The following is a 25,946-nucleotide window of genomic DNA, read 5'->3' as shown; positions in this document are numbered from 1 at the left end:
TAGCTCTGATTCAGAAGAGAAACCAGCAATTTTATCAAAGACTTCTGTAAAGAAAAGGAAAAAATGATAAAATGCTTTTTCTACTATTCAGCTCCCCTTTTCCAGCCAATCTCACTTCCCATTGTATTCGTTAGCACAGAAACCTACCTGAAATAAGAATTTCTGAAGTCAATCTTTTTACAGACTGGAGAAGAATACTGAAAGGTGCAAACCCTACTGGAATCAAGGCCACTATTTGCAGTATTTTAAACCAGTTAAATACTAATTTTAAGCTTCAAATTGATATTTGAATCAATTTTTGAAATATGCAGGCATGAACTTCCAAATAATAGGCATTATATTGCTCTGAATTTTATAATTGCTGCACGGTTTCACTGGTAAGCATTAAACAGGAGTTACCTGTATTTCAAAAACAGTAGCAGCATTGGAAATGCATACCCTGTCTTCTTCAAAAATCTTGTGAATATGTACCTTTTTCAGGTTAGTGAGTAAATTAGGGAGAGGTTCTGGGGTTATAGGGCCCACTCAGAAAACATCCTGTCAATAATGAATTCGGACCCTTCCAAGGGTAAAGCTGTCTTTTTACTGTGCTTTTCTGTGGTTTTAATGTGTTTTAACTCTGTTTACTGTATAGCTGCTCTCACCAGAAACCCTTAATCAAACCTTTCTGCTTTTTGGCATGGCATTTTCTCTTTCACCACTCATTAGGTGAGCAAAAGCTCCAATACCAATACAATTAAAGTATCACAAAACACGCTTTAAGCTGGTACAATTTAGCTTTCCTTGGGAGACTTGAATTGGTTGTACTGACATTCACACACCTTCAGTGCTGTGGCTGACTCAGATGCAGAGAAGAGGAGAACTCAGGGGGTCAGCCTCAACAGAGGCACACTTACAAGGTAACTTTTAACTGCAGACAAAGCCAGTGTCCCACTGCAACCCACGCACCAGTAGCAGAAGACTCCACAAGCTGATTTTCCTCAGCTACTCAGGCCTCTGCTTAATCAGCTTCATATGTGCATGTGATTCAGAATTCCTGCTTACCCTTCACATCTTGTTTTTAGGATACTGGTAAAAAATGTCCCAAAGGAAGCTGCTTATTATCTCTCTGCTGCTGTTTCACATCTGCCTCATCTGGTTATGCTTTTCTTCCCTCTCCTGGCTGATTTCGTCCTAAAAAATAAGGACAAAATTGCAAAGTAAAAAACTGAGACTTTTAGAGAAAGCTGAAGAGAAGACATTCCCTATTCTACAAGCTGTGTTGGCTCATCATTTGACAACCGAGACTTTGAATAGAAATTATCCAGAACTTGTGAACTCCCATCTCAAACTTCCTTGTCACCCTGATATAGCTACACTCTGTCCACACACCAAATGTTAACCTGAGGTACATCAAGGACAAATACCCTGAGTTGCTCTGAAGAGCTTGGAAGTATTCCTGGATGATAGTATTAACTGAAATGCCACATACCTTTGCGAACATATAAATGGGAGAGGCCTGACCAAGCCTGCGTAGGATTTATTTTGGGGGGGACCCAAAACAAATTTCAACAGAGGGGAAAAATTTGGGGTTTTTTTTCCACTTAAGTTTTCATTTGAAGCATTTTGAGAATTTTCTCAAACGCCTACCTCAGAAAAATCAGAACTTAACAAAAATTTTCTATTGACTGGAAACCTCACATAAATTCTCATTATGACAATGACTAATTTATATTTTTACTAACAGGTCTAAAATTTAGTTATAACTCTAGGCTTCTCTCCTGTTTCATAGCATTTTAACAAATAGCCCACATTCCCACCGAAAATAAGGGGCCCTTTACATTTTTCCTTTAGATATTCCTCAAAATTAAAAACAAAATCTAAATTTTTTGTTTTCATGAGCCCTCATCATCTCCCTTCTACTCAAGCTTTTCTCCCTAGTCTCCTCCCTGCTTCAATTATTACACTGAAATTCCCTCTTCTAAAAACTGACCTGAAACAAATTGTCATTCCTATTTTAGTACATTTTCCCAGTCTTTTCTAATACTTCCCCTAAAGCATGGGAATCTCTTCTACCATGACCCGTTAATACTATAAAGGGCAGCCAGTATCTGTCACATTGATTAGACCAGTGCCCTGTGAGGTAAGCAAAATTCAGGGAATGATGATGAATTGATTTTTGTTTTCTTAAAACAGATTGAAAACCACAATGAGCCCACAATTAATTGTTCTATCTAGTCCACACACTGAACTTAATTAACTATTTTAATTAAACAATGAATTAATGCTGTTAGCAAAACCTCATATGGGTCATGCCACCCAGCCCTCCTTTTCCTCCCCTCCTCCATGCATCCACTCGAGTTATCTCCACAACAAAACAGAAGCCTCTCTTTGTTGCAGCTGCAACACTAGCGTCATTGACTAAAGTACTCATGTGTCCAGAAATAACCAAGCGAGTGTCCATTCTGCTTGGAGCCATCCAGCGTTATGTCCTCCTGCTTGGCACATCCCTCGAAATTCTACACCTTCTCAGATGGGAATCAAAAAAGCCAAGATCCCGACTACTTGTATACATTTAAAGGAACAACGACTTTGTTTTCTTCCACGTGTTGAGTATTTCTAAAGAGCTTACGATGCCTGCATATCTTAGCAACAATTGTTCAGAGAGTTATTTTCTTTGTTCTTAGCCAAATTCCACCATGGGCAATTACTCCCTACCTTGAATTTCCCAGAGAGCTTTATCTGATGTTTTCATTTTGTTTTCTTTTACAGTTTTCTGACAACACATAAAATCCCATTCGGCATACATTCTACACATAGATCCAAAAGAATTTCAGGTCTTAGTAAACAGCAATTATAAAGTCATTTGTGTAGCAAACAGAAGTCCTTAATGTTAGGTGCAGTACGATAACCCAAATGCATGAACCTAGCTAAAGAAGCCTTTATTATTCCTGCTTTTAGAAAAAAGGAAGGAAGATATTAGATGATTTGCTTAGCTCATGCAACAAATGTGAAACAGAACAGAGAACAAAATCCAGATCCTTTAAGTTCCTTGTCAGTCTTCTGATGACGAACTTACCCTTGATTTTTGTAAAGAAAAGCTATAGGATCACTCCCTTTTTGATCTGTCCTGTAACCTTTTTTGCTAAACAGATTTCAAAATCTACCCCAGAAATGGCTGCATTTCAGTGCTACGTGAAGCAGATACTACAATCGATACACCCTGCAAAGCAAGAAAGGCAGTTTCAGCTTAAAAAGCATTATATAATCATTGGGATTGCAGAACCCTAGGGAATAAAACTTGTTTCCAAGATCAGTTAACTTTTTTACCTTCACATTCAACACTGGAATGATTTTTTTACAAGATGCAAGTGGAAACATTAGCCTGGATTATTATGTTTTGTTGATGTGTATCAGAACAAAATGAGGAACAACAATAATATTTAACAGTGCATGTAGCTGTGCACTCTTTAGGAGTCCTAGAAACATCAGACACTGGGAAAACAAAGGTTTGATGGTTTATTACTGCTGTCAACAGAAGTCCTAGGCAGGCTGGAATGCTCCTCGTGGAGATCTTGGTTTGAGTTGTCTCATGGCCAAAACCACATTTCTAAATGCAGGGAGTAACGCTGGATAAACATAATTCTGGTTCATACAAATTTATGGCTGTCAGGTTGGGCCCGGTGGATGGTATTTTCCAATCCACTGTTTATTGCTTCCCCAGCCTCCCCCTCAAGACCAACACCGCACCAGTTACAGAGGAATTTGGTGATGCATCCAGAATTAACATGTTTCAGAATTCACTCATGGTGACAGGGCTTTCCTGGTAAATAAAACACCCATCACAGTCACAACAGAAGCAAGGCACTTATCCCACAGGGGTCCCATTTTATTTAGAGCACTCTGCATCACATAATCCATGCTGTGTCGATGGCAGACATGACACTGACATCAGTGGCTTCCTACAACTTGGGAGGGATGGAGCGGCCAGGCTCTGTGGAACTGCAAATTTGGCTCCATCCAATGAAACTAGCACTACACCCAGGCTGCTTGCAACAGTTATGCTGGTGCTGGCATGACACAGAGAAGTCAGAAAAAGAAACAGCAAACAGAGACAGAATCTGCTTCAAGCTGCTGCAGAAAACACCTCTGCAAATTAACACAGCATCTTCATTTTCTGTGATGGCTGTTCTAATTTTCTGTGGTAGAGCCAAACTCCAGTTGCCTCATTTCTGTTCTCAAAGAACAATAGAGATATAGTGCTTTAAGCAAACAATTGCCTCCTTATGCAATGTTGTGTCTCATACAAGGAGAGGAATAGTCGTTGTATTAGAGCAAAAACAAGGCCAAAAAGTGAAGGAAAAAAAAAAAGGAAAAGGAAAGTGGGTAAACAGATGAGTTAAGAAATAAAAGGATCTTTTTGAGCAGGAGAGCAGAGAGACAAGCACGCAAAGGAAAGGAGTACACAGTTTGTGATCGCTTCTTGCCTCTTCCATGAATTACAAAAGTGATCTGAGTGACCACAGAGAGATTTTTAAGTGCTCAACACCTGCAACTGAAGTTAGATCAAAGATGGATTTCACAAAACACACGGCACCTTGTAGCTTAGCTGACCTCGCTCTCAGCTCCTGGCTATTAACCGACTCCAAACATCTGGAAAACTCCCTCTCCTGCTCTGCAGGTAGGACACCAGACATGGAATTCTGAAGATTTCACTTCCTGGCACTGTTGGTGATCTGCTGAACAACTTTCACCGGGCCATGAGTGGTATTTCTGCCTCAGCCTCACACGTGGCCTGCAGCACTGCCCCCGTCACTGGCCCCCCTGTGCCATCCCGCGGGGCAGCAGCCTTCAACTGTAGGGTAGACGGCACCTTCCCACTCCTGCTTTAAAGGGGTCCCAGGCACCTGGACCGATCAGAACAACTGACGTGGCAGAACCGGGAAGCATAACGTCACATGCCCACTGCCTATAAAAACTGCCACCTCCAGGGGAGTCTGCCTTCGGGGCTGTCGGCGGGTGGTGGGCATGTAGGCTTCACTGTCAGCTGCTTCCTCCGAGGACAGAGTGAGATTTTTGTGTGTACTTTAAACAAAGGGTATAGTTAATGTGTTAAAAAAACCTGGTATACAGATGGTCTTGGATACTAGTTTTTTAAAACAAAAAAAATAGAGGGTCCAGATAAAACAAATTTTTGATTTCAACAATTTTGTTATGTCCTCATTCTGCTGAGGATCCCTAAAGGATCTGCCTGTCTCCATAGCACTGGTTGACAGTAGGCAGAGCAGACTTTGAGTTCTACATTTTATTCTTATGTTGTGAGGAAAGGGAAGTTTTCCAAGCTTTGAGATGTACTTTTTTTATCGTGTAGTGAAAAACTAAGGCCTTTCAAAATGCTTTTGTTGTTGTTTGGCAAAGTACAGAGAAAGAAAGAAAGAGACTCAACCTTTGATGATGGCCAGCAACAAATTTAATTAGAGCACTGGTTTGCAGTGTGACAGACCAAGTTCAAGATCGTGGATAGAATCAAGCAGAACAAGAACTTAAATTGAGACTCCTGTGGGAAACACTGGGAGAAATAAAATTAAAACATTGTATCTTATCTTAGATCATTTGATGGAAATAACATCCTTTCTTTAAATAAAATGTTACCATTAACTTTGTCTCTAGCTACGGTACAATGCAATTGCCATCAATGAGTTTGAATAAACTCACTATTGTGTTCACAATATTGACAAGAACTGCTCAAACGCACTCTGAAAAAGCAAATGCTGTTTTGCTGAGACCCAAATGTGCCATTTGAAGCTCTGCAGGCTGCAGCTCCATAAACTTTCATCCTTTGCCTGTAACTGATTTATTGCTCCTACACCCCTCCTCCTTGTGTGCCCATGTAACTACCGAAGCGTTTGGTGAACCAGAGCGCTGAACTTTGCTACCGTCAGAAACATCCATGCAAGCACAGCCTCCCTCCTGCTGAATCAGGACCGGTCAGAAGAAGCAGAGTTTTGTTTCTGCAGGGTCTGTGGAGGAAGAAGCGTCTTGAACCCTTTGGCATGGAAGCCAGTACATTGCTTAGTTTGACTGAGAGACATGGATCATAAAGGCTTGTGGTGTTTAACAGCAAGAGAGTTATCCTGGCAGTTTTGCGGGAAGTCAGATATAATGGGAACCCCCTGTAGCTGCTCAGTGAATTGATGTTCTTGGTAATTTCCTGCCTGCCATTGGAAACATGACTGATAAACTTGTTGATTTTGCAGAGCCCCTGCAGAGCCCAGGGAACTTCCAGTTTGTGGGAAACATTTCTAGTTGCTGTCCAATTTGGACTGTAACCAAGTTTTGGAAAGATGAAGTTTCTCTCAAACCAGAAAACTTTTTTTCTTTTTGGGTAAAGGATAAATTTCTGATTATTTGGGTGCATTCTTGTGTAGCTCAGATTTGCCTGGAGAATAGTTTTCCCTCATTTGCCTTCCACTTTCTTATAACTTTCTGCAATTATGATAAAATGTGGAATGTGGCAAACTGACTTACTTTAACCTTGTGGTTCTCTGCCTCGGGGCTGTTCAGCCTTGGATTCAATGTCACCTCCTCTACTTGCCTCGCAGAGGAGGCTCTACACACAGCAAAAGCAGAAACAAGCAGCTTTGTAAGCAGGAGAACTTGGAAAGTCTAGTCTCTAAGGCATGTATGCCTCAGAGTTGGATTCTCCGTTGTCTAGTAGGATGCAAACTTTGATCAAGGTGTTTCCCATAGATGAAATATTTTAACACTACTTTTCCAGTGTGGATTCTCTGGAGTTTAATAAGGCCCAAATTCACTGTGCAGCCTCTGTCAAAGCAGGCAAAAAATCAAGCTCTATCACGTTTTCTTGAAGTTGTAAGCGGTTGAATATCCTTGAAGCATCCGTTACTACAAAACCTAACTGGAATTGGTCATTGAGTCAGAACTCAGAAAAAAAAAAAATTACATATAACTCAAAACAAAACTCATATACCCTGGGGAAGTGGGCAGACATAGAGCATGAGTATGTAAACCTCATTTTGGTTTAAGCAATGAGGACGGGAGATTACTTTTTACTTCAGTAACCATAAAGAAACAACAGTGAAACTGCAGAAACGTTGCTTCACCCAGTGGTCTGGCTTTGTGCTAGGAATAATACTTCTAGCTTCATGCAACCTCTCAATCTACTGTTAAGGAAAGTAAAAGGACTCACCTTAACCACTTTTTAATAATTAAAGCTTGCACTAGTGGCTCGGATGAACTCATTTCACTTCACATGCAACACACTAGGCAAATGTTATGTGACTAATTATTGCATCTCAGCGCAGTGTCTTGTTAGATGTATCAACTGGATGTTGTGTCCTCACGTGAGCATGGTCTAAAGTCCACACGGTTTATACAGATGGCTCTTTTCAAAGATACCTGGATGCCTTTTGGATCTATCTCTCCCTGTTAACTATGCTTCTCATTGTTACACAGATACATCATGCAGGTATTAAAATCTCAGTAGTTCTTGAAACAAATGGCAATATTTACACCTATATATATGTGTGTGTGCGTATATATATATATGAATCATGACCAAGATTTCCCTCTGTGTACTTCAGCAGAACATCCTGCTCACCTGTCAACATCTGATTTTAAAGTTGCTGGCAGGGTCTGCACCTAAAGCTTAATCTAAATGTCACTGAAACTAATGAAGATCTGTCTCTGTTGACTTCTGTGGGAGCGGGCAAGAGCCACAACGTACTCAAATCAGCATTACTATTTGTGCTAGGTTAGTGATAACCTTTCTAGTTTTGAAATTAACTTTATTGTGTATTCACATTTAAATGAACACTGCAGCAGTGATTACATCAAGAAAATTTCAGGTTCATGTGCCCAGACTTTGCTTGTGCTAGAGAAGGCATGAGCTCCCCCCTCCAAGGACTCTGAAATTGGTGTTTGATGATAGAATGATGAGAAGGTGGAGGCCTAATTATAGATCATAAATGGCTGAGGTGCTCCGATGCCAAAAGGTCTGGGGGTTGTGCATGTTCACTGAGACTTGACCTCCAGGAGGGAAAGGAGCACATCTCTCGTGTTTGTGCAGCTGGGGGAACTGACTGCTGAACAAGGGGTAGTGAAACACAAGCAAAGAGACTTTGGTGGAGCTAGAGAAAATAGCAGCGCCTTATGGGAAGGGGGGTAGAAACCCACATTTCCACTTTTTTTCTCCTGCATACTATTGAAGTTGCTTGCATGCCAGGAAAGATCAGCTTTAAATTTAAACCCGAGCGTTAGAACTGATGTGTTTTTTGGAAGGGCTAGCTGTTAGCCAAAACTACGAGCATTTCTACATCATGTTTAATATAGACTTTTGAGAGTAGATTGGTTTTAATCAAACAACAGAGAATAGAAACAGAAAAACAATAGTAAAAATCGACCATTTAGTCTGATGATTTAGAAGCAGGAAGTTCTAGTATTCTTCTGCCTACCTGTGTTTGCCCAAGAACAGGATTCATGTAGTTTAAATGCATTGATACTCAAGTATCACTAAAGGAGTTGTTTACTTTTATATTCCTCCATCCCTCTTGGGGTCTTTTACAAAGTAACTACCGGTTTAAAAATACATACTTTTTTTTTTTTTTCCCTGGAACAGAAGTGCCCGCAGCCCTCTGTTCACTGGCAGAGACAGCAAGAAATGGGATCATGTCAAAACCGGAATGTACAGGGAACCTCAAAGGAAAATTTGTTCTATTCCAGGTACTGAAGTAAGCGCAAAGATAAAGGCACTGAAAGGGAAAGGGAGGCAGGTCAATAAGCGGAGTGATTCAGGGCTTGCTGTTGTCTAGGATTTTTACGTAGTCTCTAGGGTAGGCCAATTAAGTATCACTGCTAAACTACTTGCCCTTTTCCTGTTTCTGAGGTGTTCTGTCTTCACAGCTCCTGTAAGCTCCTGTACTCTTGCAGACCTTGAATGCATGGCAGTTCTGGGTCTCTGAAGAAAGTGATGCATTTTCCTCCTGGTTGGCAGCAGTGGTCTGCAGCAGTAATATTGAGCCCTGCTGTCAGGCTTAATTCCCAATAAACTGCCTCTTTCATTGGTATCTTGTAATTAGCTTCCCATTTGCCAAGCTGAGAACGACTTTGTCTAAAGCATGAGCTTGTAATTTAGTGATCAGGGTTCTGATCTTGAAAACTACGTGAGAGTTACTCAGTCACCTGTATGCACTGGCACTTCTGTGCAGAGTAACTTGGCCAGTAGAGATAAAATGAAAAGAAAATGGCTGGGCCAGCTGCAACTTTTTTTCTGCATTTGCTTCTCTGAGGATCAAAGATACAGTTTAGATTTTGTAGAGGAAGGGGAGAGATGAAGGAAAAAGTAGGAGGAAGGGGAGAAAGTGAAGTTAGGGAATATGTGAAATAAGTGGGGAATAAATAAGAAGGAATGGAGAAGCATGGAAAAAACAGATCCTGCGAACATTGGAAGATGTCTTTGGACTAACTAGGGAGGGTCCCACTGGTCAGGTGGATTCTTACAACTAAGCAGTAGAAGAGAATAGAGTTCTACACATGTAAAACTTCATGGCTGAATTCAGGATATCATATCAAGCTTGGGACAAATGATATGCAAACCAGGACCAAGTTTCTTTAGGTTCTCAAAATGAGTTGTCTTTCAAACTAAACTAGTTTACAAAACTTTTCAGGGAAAGGATTAAATGGGCTTTAAATAAAAGTAGTTGCAAATAAGAACACTGAGAAAGGTCTTCTCCAAATTTCAGCAGGAGTTATCAGCAGTTTTGCCAACTCAAAATGCTTGCAGCTAAGTGAAAAGCCAACAAGGTTTGGTAAGTAACAGACAACTGTTTAATGAGTTTTCCTTCTCTAATTATGTGATGGAGGAAGATTGTGTCTCAGTTCTAGAAACATTTCCACAGGCTCCTCTGGACTAGAATGAGTCGTGTGTGCTCAGGAACTCTGAAACTCTAGCTGTAAGCACTAGTTAGAGAAAAAGTGAGAAACCTGAGGTGAAGGCACACTTTTAGGAGTCTGGACTTTTGACTTTCCATGCTGCTGTTAGTAGCCCATGTTACTGCAGGTTCTCTCTGATTAAATTAGGATGACAAGATTGTGAGTCTGATTCATTACTTACACAGTCATTTACATCAATACAGAGAATCCCCTCTAAAATATTCAGAATCTCTGCCCTGACCCCACGCAGGGCTGTCATGCCTCTGGTCTCTATCCTTCTTCAGTATTCCCAGCCCAGCACCGTCACCCGCTGGCTCCAGCACCCTTCACATCAGACACAGCTGAACGGCTTGCCTGACAGCTGCATCGGTATGTGAGGTATCAGGGGACAAGAGAGCGCCACGCTGCTCAACCACCAGAGCGTGGGGCTTCTAATGAGGGCCTGACACACAGAGAGTCGTCCTAAAGAATGTACTCCCCTCAGCTGTAACCCTTTCTCACACACCTTCACTCGCACGTGTGCTCCCTGCAACCCAAGGGAGAAAGGTTAAGCAATCTGTTTACAGCAAGGCTAAATGCAGGCACAGTGTGTACTAAGGATGGATGGCAGAGCAGACTGCCCGACCACAAATCACACTGGACAATGGCTATTGGTTGTGAGGCTGCCTTTCCTTACATCCCTGGTAAAGCATCTGCTTCGCATTGTTGCAAGTGAGAAAAACAAAGCCTACAGATGCACGCTGGTGACTTGGACCCCCAAAGCTCCCTGGTCCTCCGAGCAGGGTAAGGAAATAACCTCAGACAAGTAAGTAGCCAAGTTGTTTTCAAGCCTGTGCTCCATGAGCTGCTTTTAAAGCATGCTATAAATGTTTTACCTGAAAGGCTGCTCCTATGAGTTGTTGAGTGCTGTCATCCCCAGTTTATTTCTAATTTAAAAAATAGGAACAGAAAGCATTTGCTCAAAGTCTCCAAGGGAATCAACAACACAGCAAGGATTAGAACTAAGGATTTCCGGTCCGATCTGCAAACCACACCTCTCTCCTGTTTACAATGTTAACTTATTCCCTAGCAGAAAAGCCATGTGAATGGAACAATTCATTCTGCTATTTCGGCCTCCCTTCCTTCCCTTCCCAGTTCATTCCTGGCATTACCTTCAGATCCTTACAAACCTGCTACCAGAACTGTGTGACAAAGCAAAGAAAGCAAAGAATGTTTCAGAACAGATCCAGCTGCAAATACTTGAATAATGTTTGCTAAATTAAAGAAAGTTTGAAACACTTCAAAAATACCCTAGAAATATTGTGCTCTTGTTAACGAAAAACGAAACCAAAAGGTAAATAAACTCATACATCAAGGCATAAGTTAATGAATGACTAAAGCCCATCACGCTACTTACCTGCACGTGTCATTTTTTGCATGCGTGACTCCAGCAATACTGGAGCGATAGTGTTAGTACTCACAGTAAGTTACTACTAATACTTCCACTTATGACATGGCTTAAGAATCAAAAGAGGTAATACCTTTAGGCTCTTTGCATTTGCTGACCTTCTCTGTTTGTTTTGGGTTTTTTTGTTTATTTGTTGTTTATTTGTTTTAGAAGTCACATTTTCACATTTCCCTCTGGAATCACAAAACCTAAAAACTCCTTAAAAAATACCAGCTGAATTTCTTACAGCTTTCTATGATTCCAGGGCTTTGGACATCAATCTGTGCACACCCTTTAAATACCATTAAAAGTTGGCAACACCAAGCTGACTGAAAGTACAAGACTAGACTAGAGCCTAGGATCAAGAGCAAAAATGCTTGAGTTCAAAGGCTTCAGTGGCATTTTATTCCAAATTATATATTTAATCATCGCTTCCCACAGTCCATGGTTTTTAAGGAACATCTCTCCTGGCAAAGTCAGATCGTTGATGCGATAAGTTCATACACCCTGCTAGCATCACACAGGGCTAGCAATTAACTTCTTACTGCAAAATGCTCGTAAAATTACAGGCTTCTTCAAAGTACAAAACCATGATTCCAAAGAGCTGATCGTGTTCTTTTTAGATCAGTCGGCTTTTTATGTATGTTTTAGTAACAATGGCTTTAGTGATACTCACAAGATAACTACAGGGCCTGAGCTAAGACTTATATTTACGTATCCCTTTTGAAATAAACCTTCACAGGTGTAATTCTTCCAGGTCATCGTGAAGGATAATAGCTTGTTAACTTAATTAATGCATAAAAGTACTTTGCCTTGGTAAGAATCAAAAAGAGAAGAAGCTAAACCCCACTATTAAAAATAACAGGGAAACCCTATAGACGGCAGTGTTTTTAACAGGCCTGCTTTCAGCTTCCTGCCTTTGTTAAGCAAAAATGTTTCACAGAAGTCTCTGACGCTTCTGTTTCACTTATTTAGATCACCTATGTAGGTTTATTAGAGAGGAAAAATGAATGCTTCTGTTCCCTCAACAACACTGCAACCCTTTCCCAAAAAGAAATGTTCCTGTGTAGCGCCATGAGGTTAAAAAAAAACCAAAACAAAACCCAAACAACTCTTCAAGGCCCTTTGCGGTTCGATACCTCAGCTCCTCCCCTTCCTGCAACGTGCCTCATAAAGGTGGTGATGGCCAAGGCTCTTTTTGCCTTTGAGTTACTCTGTGCTTTCTAGAGATGCAGCATGCTATCAGTTAAGTCTATGCAAGAAGTGTTGTGTGTTTCCCTCCACAATAACCTTTTTGTTATAATTGTTGGTATTTTTTTATGTTTCTTTGTTGATCTCAATGTATTCGGAGACTGGGGAATGTTAATTATCCCCTTTCTAAAGACTATTAAGAGAAGGAAATCTTAATAGCTTTAAAGCATTCACTGAGTATGGATTTATTGGTTTTAGTGTATCTTGATTTTGTCACGGGTACAAAGAACCTGTGTTTCAAGCTGAAGATTCTCTGTAGAATGGTGAAAACTGGGGCTGGAAAGGACTAAGGCGTCTCTTACCCTTAGGCAGGGAGCCGCTCTATTCCCAGTAGGTGGTTAGCTATCGAATCTGCTCTTAAAAGTGCCTGGTAGTGGATGTGCTGCAGATTTTTTTTTTTTATTGCAATGTAGTTCAGCATTTAATCATTCTTGTTAGAATAAAAACACTTCTGAGTGCTTTGCGTTGTGCTCGTGGTGCTTAGTTTAGGATGATGGCTCTCATTTTGTTTTTCCTACTGCTCTTAGGTTTCAGAGCTCCAAGTTCTGTCCAAATTAATCTGAGGTAGAAGATTCAAAGTGCCAAGTTATCCTGAAGTACGTGTTTTGTTAATTGCAGCTACTAAGTCACAGGAGGGCTAAATCTAGGTCTTGCAAATCTCCTCTCTTCTCCTATGGCTGTAGTTTTAGTTTCAGTAAGATTTAGCCTCCTATAACAGTTTTCTTCTTTTTTTTTTGTTGGAATCATCCTCCCACAGAACTAACTACAGTTTGTAAAAGATGTAGTAAGAGAGTTAAAAATAACAACATAATTTTTCTATGCATCTCAAGTTATCCCTCTTTTCTTAATTTTTTACCCCAAAATACTGGGACACCTCCTGCCTTCCCAAACAAGGCCTCCCAGTTGAAAAATACTTGTTTTCTTCCCTCCAAACAAGTGCTTCCTGTCTACCTTTAAGACTTTTTTTTTTCTTCTTTTCCAGAAGCCATGTTTTCCCTGTATCCTTGCATGTACTTTAATGCACTTGCTTTAAAATAAAACCTCTGCCAAATTCAGGTGCATGAATCCTGTACCAACTGTGCTTAAATAATCCATTAAACTAATGTTTTGCAAATTGTGGTTTCAATCACTGTAATTTAGACCTGCTCTAAACAGATCAGCTTTGGAGCTGGTTTTAAAACTGTCTTGCAAACTACTACTTTAATGAATATATTAAATTCTTTCCAAGCCTAATTAGCTTTTCTGTTCGCTTGTACCAGGCTAAAGTTAAGAAAAAAGCCTTAGTAATTTCTGAAAGAAAATGCTGAGGCTTCCCCTTGTAATAGCAGAGCTTTAATCTGATGAAGTTTACACCTTTGAGATGACACAAACTGCTTGTTTATCAGAGTTCCGTTGCTTAAGTTTGCTCAACGATGAGTATTTTGGGGCGCTCAGTTGCAGAGCCATTTGGTAGTACTGTAATATTGTCTTGTTTGGGAAAGGGCTCCCTAGAAAATCACTGGCAGTTGCAAAGTGAACTGGAAGTTATGTACCGTCCTCTTCTGCTTTTTATCTAAACTGCCTGGTGACTGTTCGGGGATGATGACATTTTATGCCACTTCTGAGTGCTTCCCCAACAGTACAGGTGCTCAGAACTGCTAAAAATGTTAATTTCCTTTTTTTCCCCATTCCAAAAATAAAAACCACTGACTCTGGTGGAACCGCTCTAGTGAAGTAGGGCACAATATATGGTTTTGTAGTGTTTGAGTTTAGGACAGTGAGGAAGGAACTGGAAATGCTTAAACCTTTGTTTAAGCCTTAGTTTTAGTTTAATATCTCTGGCTGCTGGCAGTTGGGGCTTTACAGGTGGGACCTGTTTAGAATGAAATTGGACCAAGTAAAGCCTGACTGTCATAAGAAGCTCAGGAAAGTTCTGTGTGCCCACAGAAGGCTTCCTGGCATGGCAGCCGCCACTCTGCAAATCGCAGGAAGGGTCTACCTGCTTGAGCGAGAGTGGCGTTGGTGTAATGTGCAGAGGTTAGATGGGCTGGGACTTGCACTGCAGGCAGTTTACCCTGTGGGTTTGCCTGAAACTCATTGCAGAACTAGGGTCTGCCTGACCTTTTGTTGAGCATGAACTTCTATGTGGCAGTGTTAAGATGTGACTCAGCACTGTTTTGATAATGGCTGTTAATTAAGTGGCTACATACGTAGAGGCAATTATGTGAAATTAAGAATGGGGAAACACGGGGTGGGTATTAGCAAACATTTTCTAGCAGCGAAGGCTGTTAGGCTGTGAAACGCTCTCCCAAAAAGCAATGGAAACCTCTTGCTGAGACACTTCAAGCTAGACAGAATGAAGTACAGAAGAGAGCGCTGTAGGGAATTACATTGCCCTGACATTAACCTGCATGTGACCTGAGATGGCTCAGCTATTACTAAATTCCAGTGATAATTTTGGTGATAATTACTCCCTTTATCTCTAAACTGAATTGTTGTAATTCATTACAGTCTTGTCTAATGGGTCAAATTACTGGGAAACCAAAGCAGATACAATATGAGTTGCTGATAGAGGAGTTCTTTGGGGCCTTAGTTGTTCGATCAGTGGTTTGAAACTAATATATATATATTTTTATTGGATGTCAGCTGCATTTTACAGTTTGCAGTTTAAGTTGTTCTAACTTCAACAGCTCCCGCTTTACGCTGCTGTGAAGTGACCGCTCTATATGTAGCTCTATACGTATGAGCTTTAACAAACACAGCCAGAAATGCTGTTCTGTGGATCCTTGTCCCTGTGTGTCCCTCCCATTTCCTGGAGATGTTCTTCAGTCTGAGCTGAAGGGGTTTGTCTGTAGAGTAAGAATTATTATTTAAAGCATGACTGGAATAGATAAACGTTCATTAAAGCTTCGTGCTGTCGGTGGTTATGTATAAATTTGATGTAATACAGCTACTATCTCTCCAGAGCACCCGAACAAATGCTTAAACTCCTGTGAAATCAAAGGGGCACAAGTATGTGCTTCCAAACTTGGGATCAGAGCTGTGAAATGCACTCTTGCTAATTTGCACTAACCATTAATGCTAGTGTGAATACTTGTGTTGTCTGCCTTAACAAGCAAGTGAACACCCAAGCAAAGATTGTGATTCCCAAGATGTCTTACTAATTACCCTGGCTGTGATTTCATGTTAATTATTTATTATACTTCATTATATTCTGCAGCTCAGTTCAAAACAAAAACCTGAAACGTTGGAATTGTGATCCGTCCTTCTGGCACCGTGATATTGAATCTTTTCTAAGAGGGATTTTGTTTTAATTATAATGTATGTACTAAAGCTTCATTAATTTATATTACAGAGCTAATTGCAGATCTCTGCTTTTCTTTTTTAGCAACAGAATTTCTTGAAACAATGCTCCTTCTACTATGAGGGCCAGATTCGGCGGTAATTGTACAGAAGGCAATGGATGAATTGGACTTTTTTTGCAAATTATCCTGATAATTGGTTGCAGGACAGTTCTGTCTAAGGTGGAAAGGATTTTTTTTAAGGAAACCTGAAAAAAGAGGAGTGCCAGCTTTCATTCTGAATCTGGTATTGACTAAACACGGCCACACGTTTGTAGAATTGAGTGAGTTTGTTCTTGAGCTCTGGGAAACGTGGACGTGGCTGTTAAGAGAAGGGTGTTAATGCTGCAGGGATCCAAAAAGAGCCTGTCTTGATTGTGAATGTTTTCAAACCTGCAATGTGTTTGTTTTTAGATTTTTGGATTGCTCTCAAAATGGACAAAGCAAAATACTTGGTTCTAATCATTCCCAAATTTAGGTGAGTTGCAGTTCTTTCCACCGCCCTGTGCATGTTGAGTGTTGTTTCAAACGTTACTTTATTGTTGTTTCCAAGACTGTTTTTATTGGTCCGTGCAGCCTTTATCAGGGATGTAAAGATAAAGCTGCGTTTGTGCAAAGCAGCCCCTAATCCTGGCCGGTTGTGGGTTTCTGGTGTTTGCTTTCAAACACTTGGAGCCTGACGGCTTTTGTGTGTTTGTTTAGAGGTGTTTGATTCCCACAGTTCTGAGTTTTGTGCTGTGCTTCACTAGCGGTTGAACGGTCCTTCGTTTAAGGAAGGCAGCCTCTTAGGGGTTTTGAGCTGGAAATGCAAAATTAGCGTGCGCAAAGGAGACTTGTTTCAAGGCACGTTGCGAGTTTGTGGCAGTGCTGGGTTTGCAGGATGAGCTCACGAATCTCAAAGTGAAATCTGGATTAGCGAACTCTACCCAGCCCGAGAAGAAAGAAAACGTTTGCGCAAACACCTGCGAAGGGAAACTGATGACTTTCACAAGATCTTAAATAGACTGTACTGCATCAATTACCCAAGTCCTGCACGTTAACTGCAGCTGAGACTTTAACAGGGACCCCGTGAGCTAAAAAGGAACCTTCATCCTTTCCGAGCCAGCAGGAGCTGTGCCAAGCTGGGCTCGTCTGGAAGTTTTTCTTTGTAGATGGTGCTGGCTGTCAGTGTGAAAGGTGGGGGAAGGCTAAAAATGGCTCAGAAGCACGGCTGGGCGTACGCAGGGAATAGCGATGAGAAGGGCAAAGACGTGCTTGGGTTCTCCAGCGAAATCAGAGGCCGAGCCTGCAGACGTCGGGGCAAGCGGCCAAGAGGGTGGAAAACGTGCATCAAACAGGTTGTGTGGCTACAGCGAGGAACTGCTGCATGAGGAAATGGCAGAAGGAAGCGAGGGAGCGGAGGAAAGTGGTGGAAGAGCAAACCCAAACCGAAACCAAGCGGGTGGGGGGAGGGATTCGGTGAGGGAGTGAAATAAAGGGCGAGCCCGCAGAGCATCCTGCCGGGCGCGGGCACGGAGGAAGCTCCGCCGCGGGGACGAGCCGCCGGCAAAGGCCGCGGTGCGGTGCGGTGCCCCCGCCCCGCCATGCCCCGCCGAGCCCGGCCCTACGGGGCGCGGCGAGGGACCCTCCACGCCGCCCCGCCCTCTCCGTAGCCCCGCCCCGCCCGCCCCCCGCCGGGTGACGTCACCCCCAGCTCTGCCGGCGCCATTTTGAAAGTGGAGGCTGTGGGGGGGGGCCGGAGCGAGGCGCGGAGCGGGGGCAGCCCCAGGAGCGGAGCCGGCCGCACCCCCGCCGCCATCCGCCGCCATCCGCCCCCCGCCGCCGCCCCCCGCCCGGCGCCGCCGGCACCGCCGCGCACCGCCCGACCCGCCGGGCCCGCCGCGCCCGCTATCGCCAGCCCAACATGGCAGGTAAGGGGAGGCTGCCCCCGCGGGGCACCGGCCCCTGCCGCCGCCCCCGCCGGGCGGGGGGGCGCAGGTGAGGCTGCGGCAGCGGCCCTGCCGAGCGAGCGAGCGGCGGGGCTGCCGGCCCCCGCCTGCCCGGGGTGCTCTCCCGGCCCGCCGCGCTCCCGGTCCGCCTCGCCTGCGCCTTCCCCATCTATTTCTTTTTTTTTTTTTTTCCTCCCCCCTCTTTCTGGCAAGCCGTGCTTTCCTCCCACCCGCCCTTCTTCCTCTCCCTCCCTCCTCTCCCTCCCTTATCGCAGAAAAAAAAAAAAAAGCCAAGCGAGCAGCACGGTGGAGGGGCTTCGGTGGGGGAAGTGGTGTATTTTGAAGTTCAGCGTGCAGGAGGTTGCAGATAGGGTGGGTCTTTAGCCCCCCTCCCTCCCCCTCCTCCTTCCCCCTCCTCCTCCTCCTCCTCCTCCTCCTCCTCCTCCTCCTCCTCCTCCTCCTCCTCCGGCTTTTTGAATTTGTAACCGTGCCTGTGTGGCGTTTATTTCTCAGGTGGAGTTAGCGAGGGGTGCGGAGGGGTGCTGCTGTGCGCGGAGAGGGGTTCGGGGGTGCAGACGTGCTTGTGGCGAGAGTACAATTGCACCCTTCTGTAGGGTGCAGCTTTCAAGCATCTGCAAATGAGAGTAAAATTGGGTACAGGATGTAATTAAATAATACAGGTCTTCTTTCTCATTCCTTCCTGTGCCTGCTCCCCATTTTGCATCCTGAAGTGCTCTCGGTAGGCTAGAAGCGTGCATGCATAAGGTATCTTTTCCTGCTTACTTTTCCTTGGGATTTCTTAATTTGGAAATACATTAATTCCCCTCCTCTGCAAACGAATTGTCTTTTCAGCGCTGTGCATTTGGAGGAGCAAGCGTGAGAGGCTGCGTTAGTTTTGTGCTTTGCTTTTTTCCCCTACACCATACGCCCGTGCTCCGCCCTCCTCTTTTTCAGTCGGGGGGGGGTGGGGGGTGGGGAGGGAGGGCAAGTGCCAACTTGGTTCAAGTAAATTATATGAAAAATGGAATTTTAGCCTCAAGTTAGGACGAGGAGTGATTTTTCTTACGAGCCGTCCCCTTTAAACGCTTCCATGGTGCCAGCTGCTAAATGACAAATGAAGAGGCTGGAGAGAGGAGAGAAGGGGGTGTGCGGGGTTTGGGGGCTGGCAGGGAGGCGGGTGGCAAACCCTTACAAGGTCTCCGCAGAAGGCGTTCGGACACCTCTTGCACGGGGGGGTGCTCGTACCTGCCTTCACCTTGTCAGGTGCGTGTCTGATACCCTTCAGAAAAGAGAGTAAGACAAGTGAAAAATGCAGGCTGGACTCCCGAGTGTGTTCTGAGGTGCTTGGTCTCTTTTTGGAAAGATGATTTTGGGGCTTCTGGTTTCCATGTCTTTGACCTTTTCCCCCCACTTAACTTAGGTGGAAGAGGGAAAAGTCCTGTAGTCGTTGTTACTCCAGAAGTGGTAACAGACCTCTGGATTAATGTGCAAATGCCATCTGTTGCTCAGCCCCTTTGAATTGTGCTGAGGAAAAGTTCCATTTTGACAGTGGCTTTCAATAAAAAAAAAAAAAAGGCAAGCCCATTTCAGTCCCTTCCTGTATGTACTGAGCCCCGCGGTGATTTGCTCAGAATGAAATGCAAAAGAAATGGGTGGTGATTTTTTGCGTGTGTTTTGGTCGCAGGGTTCAAATGAATCACTGCCTTCCGCCGAGGCAGTAATGTTCCTGAAGTTTTCTCTTCGATCCGTTTTCTATGGTAGTAGAACTTGTTAACATCAGATTGCTTGTTTGCTTTTCTGCTCGGATTTGCTGCTTTTTTTAAAGGCTGATATTTGCTTTCGTTACTTCTGCGGAGAGACTCTAAAATTGTGGTAAAATTCTTTTTCTTTAGCCTTTAGCGTGTAGGTTCAGTTCGGTGTTATTGTAGAAGGAGGAAGTGAGTAGCGGGCTTGGCTTATACGGAACGGAAGATTGAAATTTTCCAAAAATGCACGGCGTTTTCGGACAGTCGCTGTTTGTGGGCGTCTGGGGGGGGCTCTGATGTCTAGAGCAGGAAGAAGCTTTGTGAGCGAAGACATTCACGCGCCCGCGTTCGAAACGCGCCGTTGAAGTTAGCGCTGGCCCCGTTCCCTCGTCCGGCGGGCGAGCTTTGGGCGATGGAGGCTTTTCTCGCTCCTGCTGCTTGTGCTTCGGCTGGTTTTGACAAAGGTGGTGTCGAGCGCTGGCAAAGGGCTCACGGCAAAAACAATATCTGTAAAGGAAAAAGGTGGGGAGGGGCGATTTGCAGTTGTGCCTCGCTGAGGAAGTGGGCGTGGACGGTGTTGGCTGAAATTTTCAGCTGGTGACTATTGTGTGCTCTTTGTTGCTGGGGGGGGTCCCCTCATTTTCTTTTGCTTGTGTTTTTTAGGAGCTGGAGGAGGAAATGACATTCAGTGGTGTTTTTCTCAGGTGAAAGGCGCTGTAGATGATGATGTAGCAGAAGGTAAGAAGAATATTTTTTACTGAATGTTTTCTGACTTTTTAACCACTCCTTTAGGAGGGGGGTGCGAACGCAGCTGTACTAAAACATCTCGGAGTTGCTGCACGCAACTCGGGCGAAGCAGATAGGCATCTGATGGGCATTCGGATACCCAGATTCAGGATTGAACTACGGTTTGAGAGTACTGTTCCACACACTATTAAGAAGGGTTGGGATTCAGGCTGCTTAAATATTTTGCTGGAATTGTTTTCCAAGATTATTTGAGTTTCCTGTCACTCAGCTTTTGATTTGTGTTTCTTTCCTCATGTGCAAAATGGGGAATGTGATACTTGCATTCCAGTGGGAGGTGTTGTGAGAATTAATTAATGTTTGTACTCTTTGAAGATCTAAGCACTAGATAAAGATCAAGTAATTTTCCCAATCTCTCCAGCCTCTATTAACCAGAAGAGGAAGAAATCTGAATATTTGTGCATGCTTACCTCTTAAGTAAAGAGGGGTTTGTGTTTGAAATAATACTGGAAATTGCCTAAAACTTCCCTAAGCTGGCAGTGACAGAAGTCACCCTGTACTAAGATGTCTGCCTCTGATTGTGACTGCAAAAAATGGACTTGTTTATTTTTTGACTTGGATTGGGGCTCTTTAGAGGAATTGTACTTCCTCTGTGCTGCTCGATCGCTGTGCTGGAGAGCAAGGTCTCTTCTGCTCTCTTTTTTGGGGAAAGTCCTACGTAATTATTCATTTTTTGGTCATAAAGTCCTGTTTGTACAACACAGCATGTAAGATCGTGAGTTAAAATTTTTCGTTGCAAGCAGTTGGCCTTGTCGCTTGTGTATTTCTCAGGGTTTTTTCTTTTTATTATGTATCTTGAATGCTCTGACTTACAAGTAAGATTAATGTTGTATTTAGAAAAGCAGTAGCTACTGTTTCCATTACTTCCCCATTTGACGTGTGGCTCAAATTAACTTCCAAAGGCCAAAAAAATCAGTATAAACATAAGTGACTTGTTTTTATTTATTAGCTGCGGCATGTGGCAAACAATGTGCTTTCAAAGACTCCTGTCATGTACAAGCTGAAAAATGGCTTTTGGAAACAAGAAAGCTGTAACAATTTTTTTTAAAGTTACATTTTAAATTCTTCAGGAAGTATTTTTAAAGCTTGAACTCAAAACTACTGTTAAGTGTAGTCTAGCTTTTTCCCAGCAGACTTCTATAACCTTTATTTTAATTACATATCAAACTACGTCCTTAATTAAGTACAAATACTGAAGAAGTTGTGGTTGTGTGGCAAGCGCCTGCAAATAATTCTTCATTAAAATAGACATGTTGACATGCATATAACAGTAAGGAGCTTAGTATATATGGTGAAGTGGCTTTTATGGGGATCTGGAAACGCAGAAATCAGGAAGTAGCCTGTCCTTAACTTCCTTAGCTGCCCTGAAGTATTGTACTTCACGTTACGAAAGGTGCCTTGCTAGCCTCGCGCTTCCTGACAGGTTAGCAGCCGTACTGTGCGCTGCTGGAGTTGCAGTGGGTGGAGCTGAGGGAAGCCACCACTGTAAGGGAATTAAGGAGCCTCGGTTTCAGCAAGCCAGTCAGGATGGTTTCCAGAAACTTGTAAGAAAGTCCTTTTTTGATTTTATGGAAGATGTAGCCTTCTGATTTTGTGACCCAAAGAGCAAAGAGAAGCTTGGTTTGTTGTCTGCTCTAACTGACTTAGGATGAGTCTGAAGGTACAAACCGCAGAGCTTCGATATACTCCGAGACATGCTGAAATGTGAATGCCCAGATCCTGGAGTGAGGTCCGAGGGTTGGTACTACACTTGGTTGAAGTGACTTTGAGCTGAAATTCTCTCTTCTTCCCTTATATTGGGCTTCCACAATTCACGCTGGAAATTTTTGAAAGCCAGCTGCCTAATCAAAGTGCAAGTTTAGTATCTATGCGACCCTTTGAGTCATGCGTATGCTTCGTAATGTCTCCCTGTTAAATCTGTTGGAAGGGTTAATAATGTACCAAGCTGGTCACATTTTCCCTTTTATTGGCTATATTTCTGGCTTTAAGGTTCACTTTAATGAAGCGGAGCCATATGTGGTTCTCGCAAAAATTGGAACGGCAGCTTTGCGTGCTTCTGGTCCTCCTTCAGAATGCCCAAGGACAAGCTGACAGTGGCTCTAAGTCTAGTCTGAGGAGCTTTTTTCTCCCCCAGCCTTTCTGTCTGCTTTCTTGTGGCAAGCACCATGCTGAAAGCTAAAGAAAATCTTGCTGTCTGAAACTTAAATGATTGTTTAACAGCTGTGGTCTGCAAGCTAAGAAGTCTGGGCTCTAATCGTGTCTGGGTCTGAGGACAGTGCCAATTTGTGCGTGGTAGTACCTGGGGCGTGGATTTATGTTTTTTGAATGGCTTTAGAGCTCAGATTTTAAAACTAACTTTTGTTGCGGAATACTGAAACTTCACTAAAAATGAAGAAAAGAAACCTGAAAGAAATGGGAGGTTTCACTTTCTGTTTTCTTCCTGTTGGTAATACAAAGCTGCAACCTTTAGAATGGAAAGCTAGCTTAAACTAAACTAACAGAAACGTTGACCAAGAAAATGGCATCTATTTAATGGCATTAATCAGGAGAATGCAAAACCAGTGGTGTCTCTACAGTGTTGCCTGTAAAACAGGCCAATGGAGAATAATGCTTTTAATACAGTAATAGTGGCAGCAACTTTAAAAAGCTTGCTGAGAGCACTAGTATGTAGCTTCCGGTAGATTTGAGGTCAGGTCTGACCTCGTAACCTTCACGTAATATGTATAAACTATAATTCTTTAGATACTTAGCCTAGAATGGCTGCCTATTACAAAGTCAATATTTGGTGGCTTTGATGGCTGAAACATGAACTCTGATACATACAGTTTTTAATTTTCTGGCTTTCTAAGCACAGTGTGATAGATGGATGTGACAGTGTTTCTTTTAGAGCTAATGAGGGTGGAAGGGAGAGAAGGGGGAAAGCTGTTAGTAAAGCCTGAGGAGAGAAGATGGCAGTGAGTTTGTCTGGGGCCTGCCTGCGCCATCCTGCTGCGGCAAAGCTTTTCCAGCTTGAGGAATGTGGATGTGTGAGGAGCAGAGAACTCACCTCTCTTCTCTGTGTGTGTAAGTTATAAGCTGTGGCCTGGCCCTATCAGATCACAAAGTTAAGCGCAGAAATTGGGATATAAATTGAAATCTGAGTGTCAGCCTCACTATAATTGGGTCCTTAATTTTAACTTTTGCCAAAAGTGTGCCTTATTGTGATATTTTTTCCCCCCTTTTTTTAGCAGCCCATTGCATCAGGGCAGGGGTGTTGTGGCTTTGCTGCCTGTTTCTGAAACAGCTGTTTCTTTGCTCAACAGAAGTTTTCCTCCCTTCTTAATTTTACATTTGTCTTGCTTGTGCCCAGTCCTGCAATGTGCCTGTGCTCAGCTGGTTCCGTGTACTCTGGAGAATCGAGAGCCAGGACATCAGATTAGGCAGAACTTCTCCAGTGGAGTACAGAGTCATTGTCCTCGATAAGTTCAATGATCAGGTTATCAAAAGCATCTGTAATGGATGGACTTTGTTCTTCCGTGCCATTACTGTTTCAGTGCAGGTAAGACTTAACTGTCCAGAAATACTCGAGAGCAGACACTACCATGTTTTGGTAGTGGAAGTTTCCCTTATGGGAATGATTGTAGAAAAGGATTATAAAGATTTTCTGCAGCAGTTTTGATGTTTTGGGACTTGTTTTTACCCTTCTGCTCTTATGTTCTCCAAGATGTGGCAAAATGGCAGCTCCAGTTGGAAGCAACTAAGCATTGAGAGTTTAAACTGTCTCTGAAAACTAGACACTTGCTTAATGGAATGAGTTCGTATTTCAGAACAAATTATGTCAAATTTGTTTAATTACTTGGCAGAAGGAAAAGAGTCAAGCTGCAGTATCTAAATGTTCTTTCAATTGTAATACAAAGATATGTAGAAGTCTGATAGTCTGCCTCCAAGGCTGGAAGCCAGGAACTTAAGTCCTAAGCTTTAACCCTGAGTGATTACTGCTCATCTTTGACAAGTTAACTATCTCATGCCTGAATTGTCTCTGAACGAAGTACGGGAATATCTGCTGCGGGTGCTGATTACTGACTTAATTTTCAAGTCTGATGCTTAACTGTTCAGTGCTGCTTTGTTAATGATCTATGGCTTGTTTCATGTTTCCTCTTTTATAGCCAAAACATTGCTGTAGTCTGTTTCAGTTTGTGCAAATGGTGAACAGATGAAGACTCTTACATTTCTATCCCTAGCCAGCTCGTGTGTGTGGTCAGAGATGTAAACAAAATTTGACTTTTCGCTTGTTGAGGGAATGCTTTCTGTATTTGATTCTAGGTATGTTGTATCTTTCAAGTGTGGTTTCATGTTTATTTTTGGCGGACATCAAAATTGCAGAGCAGCTATGGGAACTGTTGTTCCAGTAATGGTAGTTTGTCTCCAATGCACAAAAATAGTTATCTCGGAGTAAGGAGAATTGAAGCCAGGAACGAGGACTGCTGTAAAAAGCAGTTTACCACCATCTGGAGCTCACCATCTTCTCTTGCCTTACCAGAAAGCTTTCTCTTTGAGTAACGTGTGTCTGAAACAGCTGGTTAGAGCTGCTGAGCCTCCTTCAGAAAGTTGGTTAGCTCCGTTCTGCCAGGCTGCTGCTCCTGGTGGTGCATCCCCTCTGTAGGCTCACCAGCAGCCAGTGAGGAGGGGCCTGTACCTTGTAGGGGGACGGATATTGCCAGGATCCGTGGGGAAGAAGGGCTTCTGCCGAGCTGTGTTTGCGGGCAGGAGTCACAGAAGAGAAACAATGGCTTTATTATAGAAGTCACTGATGGGCTTTTTTAATGGGAGTTGATGGAATAGGAGGGGAGGAAAAATTCTCCGAGAAGAATAGCAAAAGCATGAGAGGTTGTGATAATACTGCTGAAGCAAGATTGGGTGTAGTTGTGGGAGGGAGCTTAATTTGGGTTTTTGAGGGCTGTGGTTATGTTCTGTACGCTCCTAAAGTAACATCAGTTAGAAGGGGCAAGGAGCGGTAATAGGTTTGTTTTTAAGGGGTGGTTTGAAATTTGCTGTAGATAAATAAGACGACCCATGGTTACAGTCCTGTTCTGTATTCCCAAGTCTGCTTCTGTATTTTAGCTCTTTTATCATCAGCCATTTGTAGAATGACTGTCTGTATCTAGAGAGAGAAATAGGCTACTGTGTTCTAGGAACTGCTGGTCTAGATTGACTAAAGCATGCATTTGAAGTGTGAAGTTCCCCAAACAAAGAGCATTTAGCAAACAGCTAAACAGGAGGTGGCTGTTTAGCTCCCTAGAAGTTATTCAGTGCTCTCTCTTGACATGGGTTTGGTAGCTGGGCCACTTCAGCTTGTCAGTCATGCTGGCCTGTGTTGTTCTGTTACTACTGTCATGCTTTGCTGTTCTTGGAAACTTTTTGGCTTAAATTAAATATTACTTGGAAAAGGAGTGGGCTTTTTGTGTCATAAATACGGTGGTTATAGTGATCAAGCTGCCAGACTCCAGCAGTACAAATGAACGCAACTTGGCTATCGGTGGCAGTCCTGGTGGATTACAACTCT

The 25,946-nt window shown here is 43.0% G+C and overlaps 1 protein-coding gene across 2 annotated transcripts in view; it reads left to right on the top strand.

The window, feature by feature from the left end:
- Positions 1 to 17,619: 17,619 nt before the first annotated feature.
- PPP2R2A (protein phosphatase 2 regulatory subunit Balpha) overlaps positions 17,620 to 25,946 on the top strand; it is a 40,382-nt gene continuing 32,055 nt past the window's right edge. The window contains exons 1-2 of one of the 2 annotated variants that reach the window (XM_064472545.1): positions 17,620 to 17,837; positions 20,264 to 20,338. In XM_064472545.1, the coding sequence (XP_064328615.1) occupies positions 17,831 to 17,837; positions 20,264 to 20,338 (82 nt within the window). In that variant the 5' untranslated portion in view covers positions 17,620 to 17,830. Of the gene's footprint in view, positions 17,838 to 19,488; positions 19,613 to 20,263; positions 20,339 to 25,946 lie in introns of those variants that run through there. The other variant, XM_009507376.2, reaches the window with a different exon arrangement.

The sequence above is a fragment of the Phalacrocorax carbo genome, chromosome 24, assembly GCF_963921805.1.
Source record: "Phalacrocorax carbo chromosome 24, bPhaCar2.1, whole genome shotgun sequence".
Classification (NCBI taxonomy): domain Eukaryota; kingdom Metazoa; phylum Chordata; class Aves; order Suliformes; family Phalacrocoracidae; genus Phalacrocorax; species Phalacrocorax carbo.
This window is presented reverse-complemented; position numbering and strand designations above follow the sequence as displayed.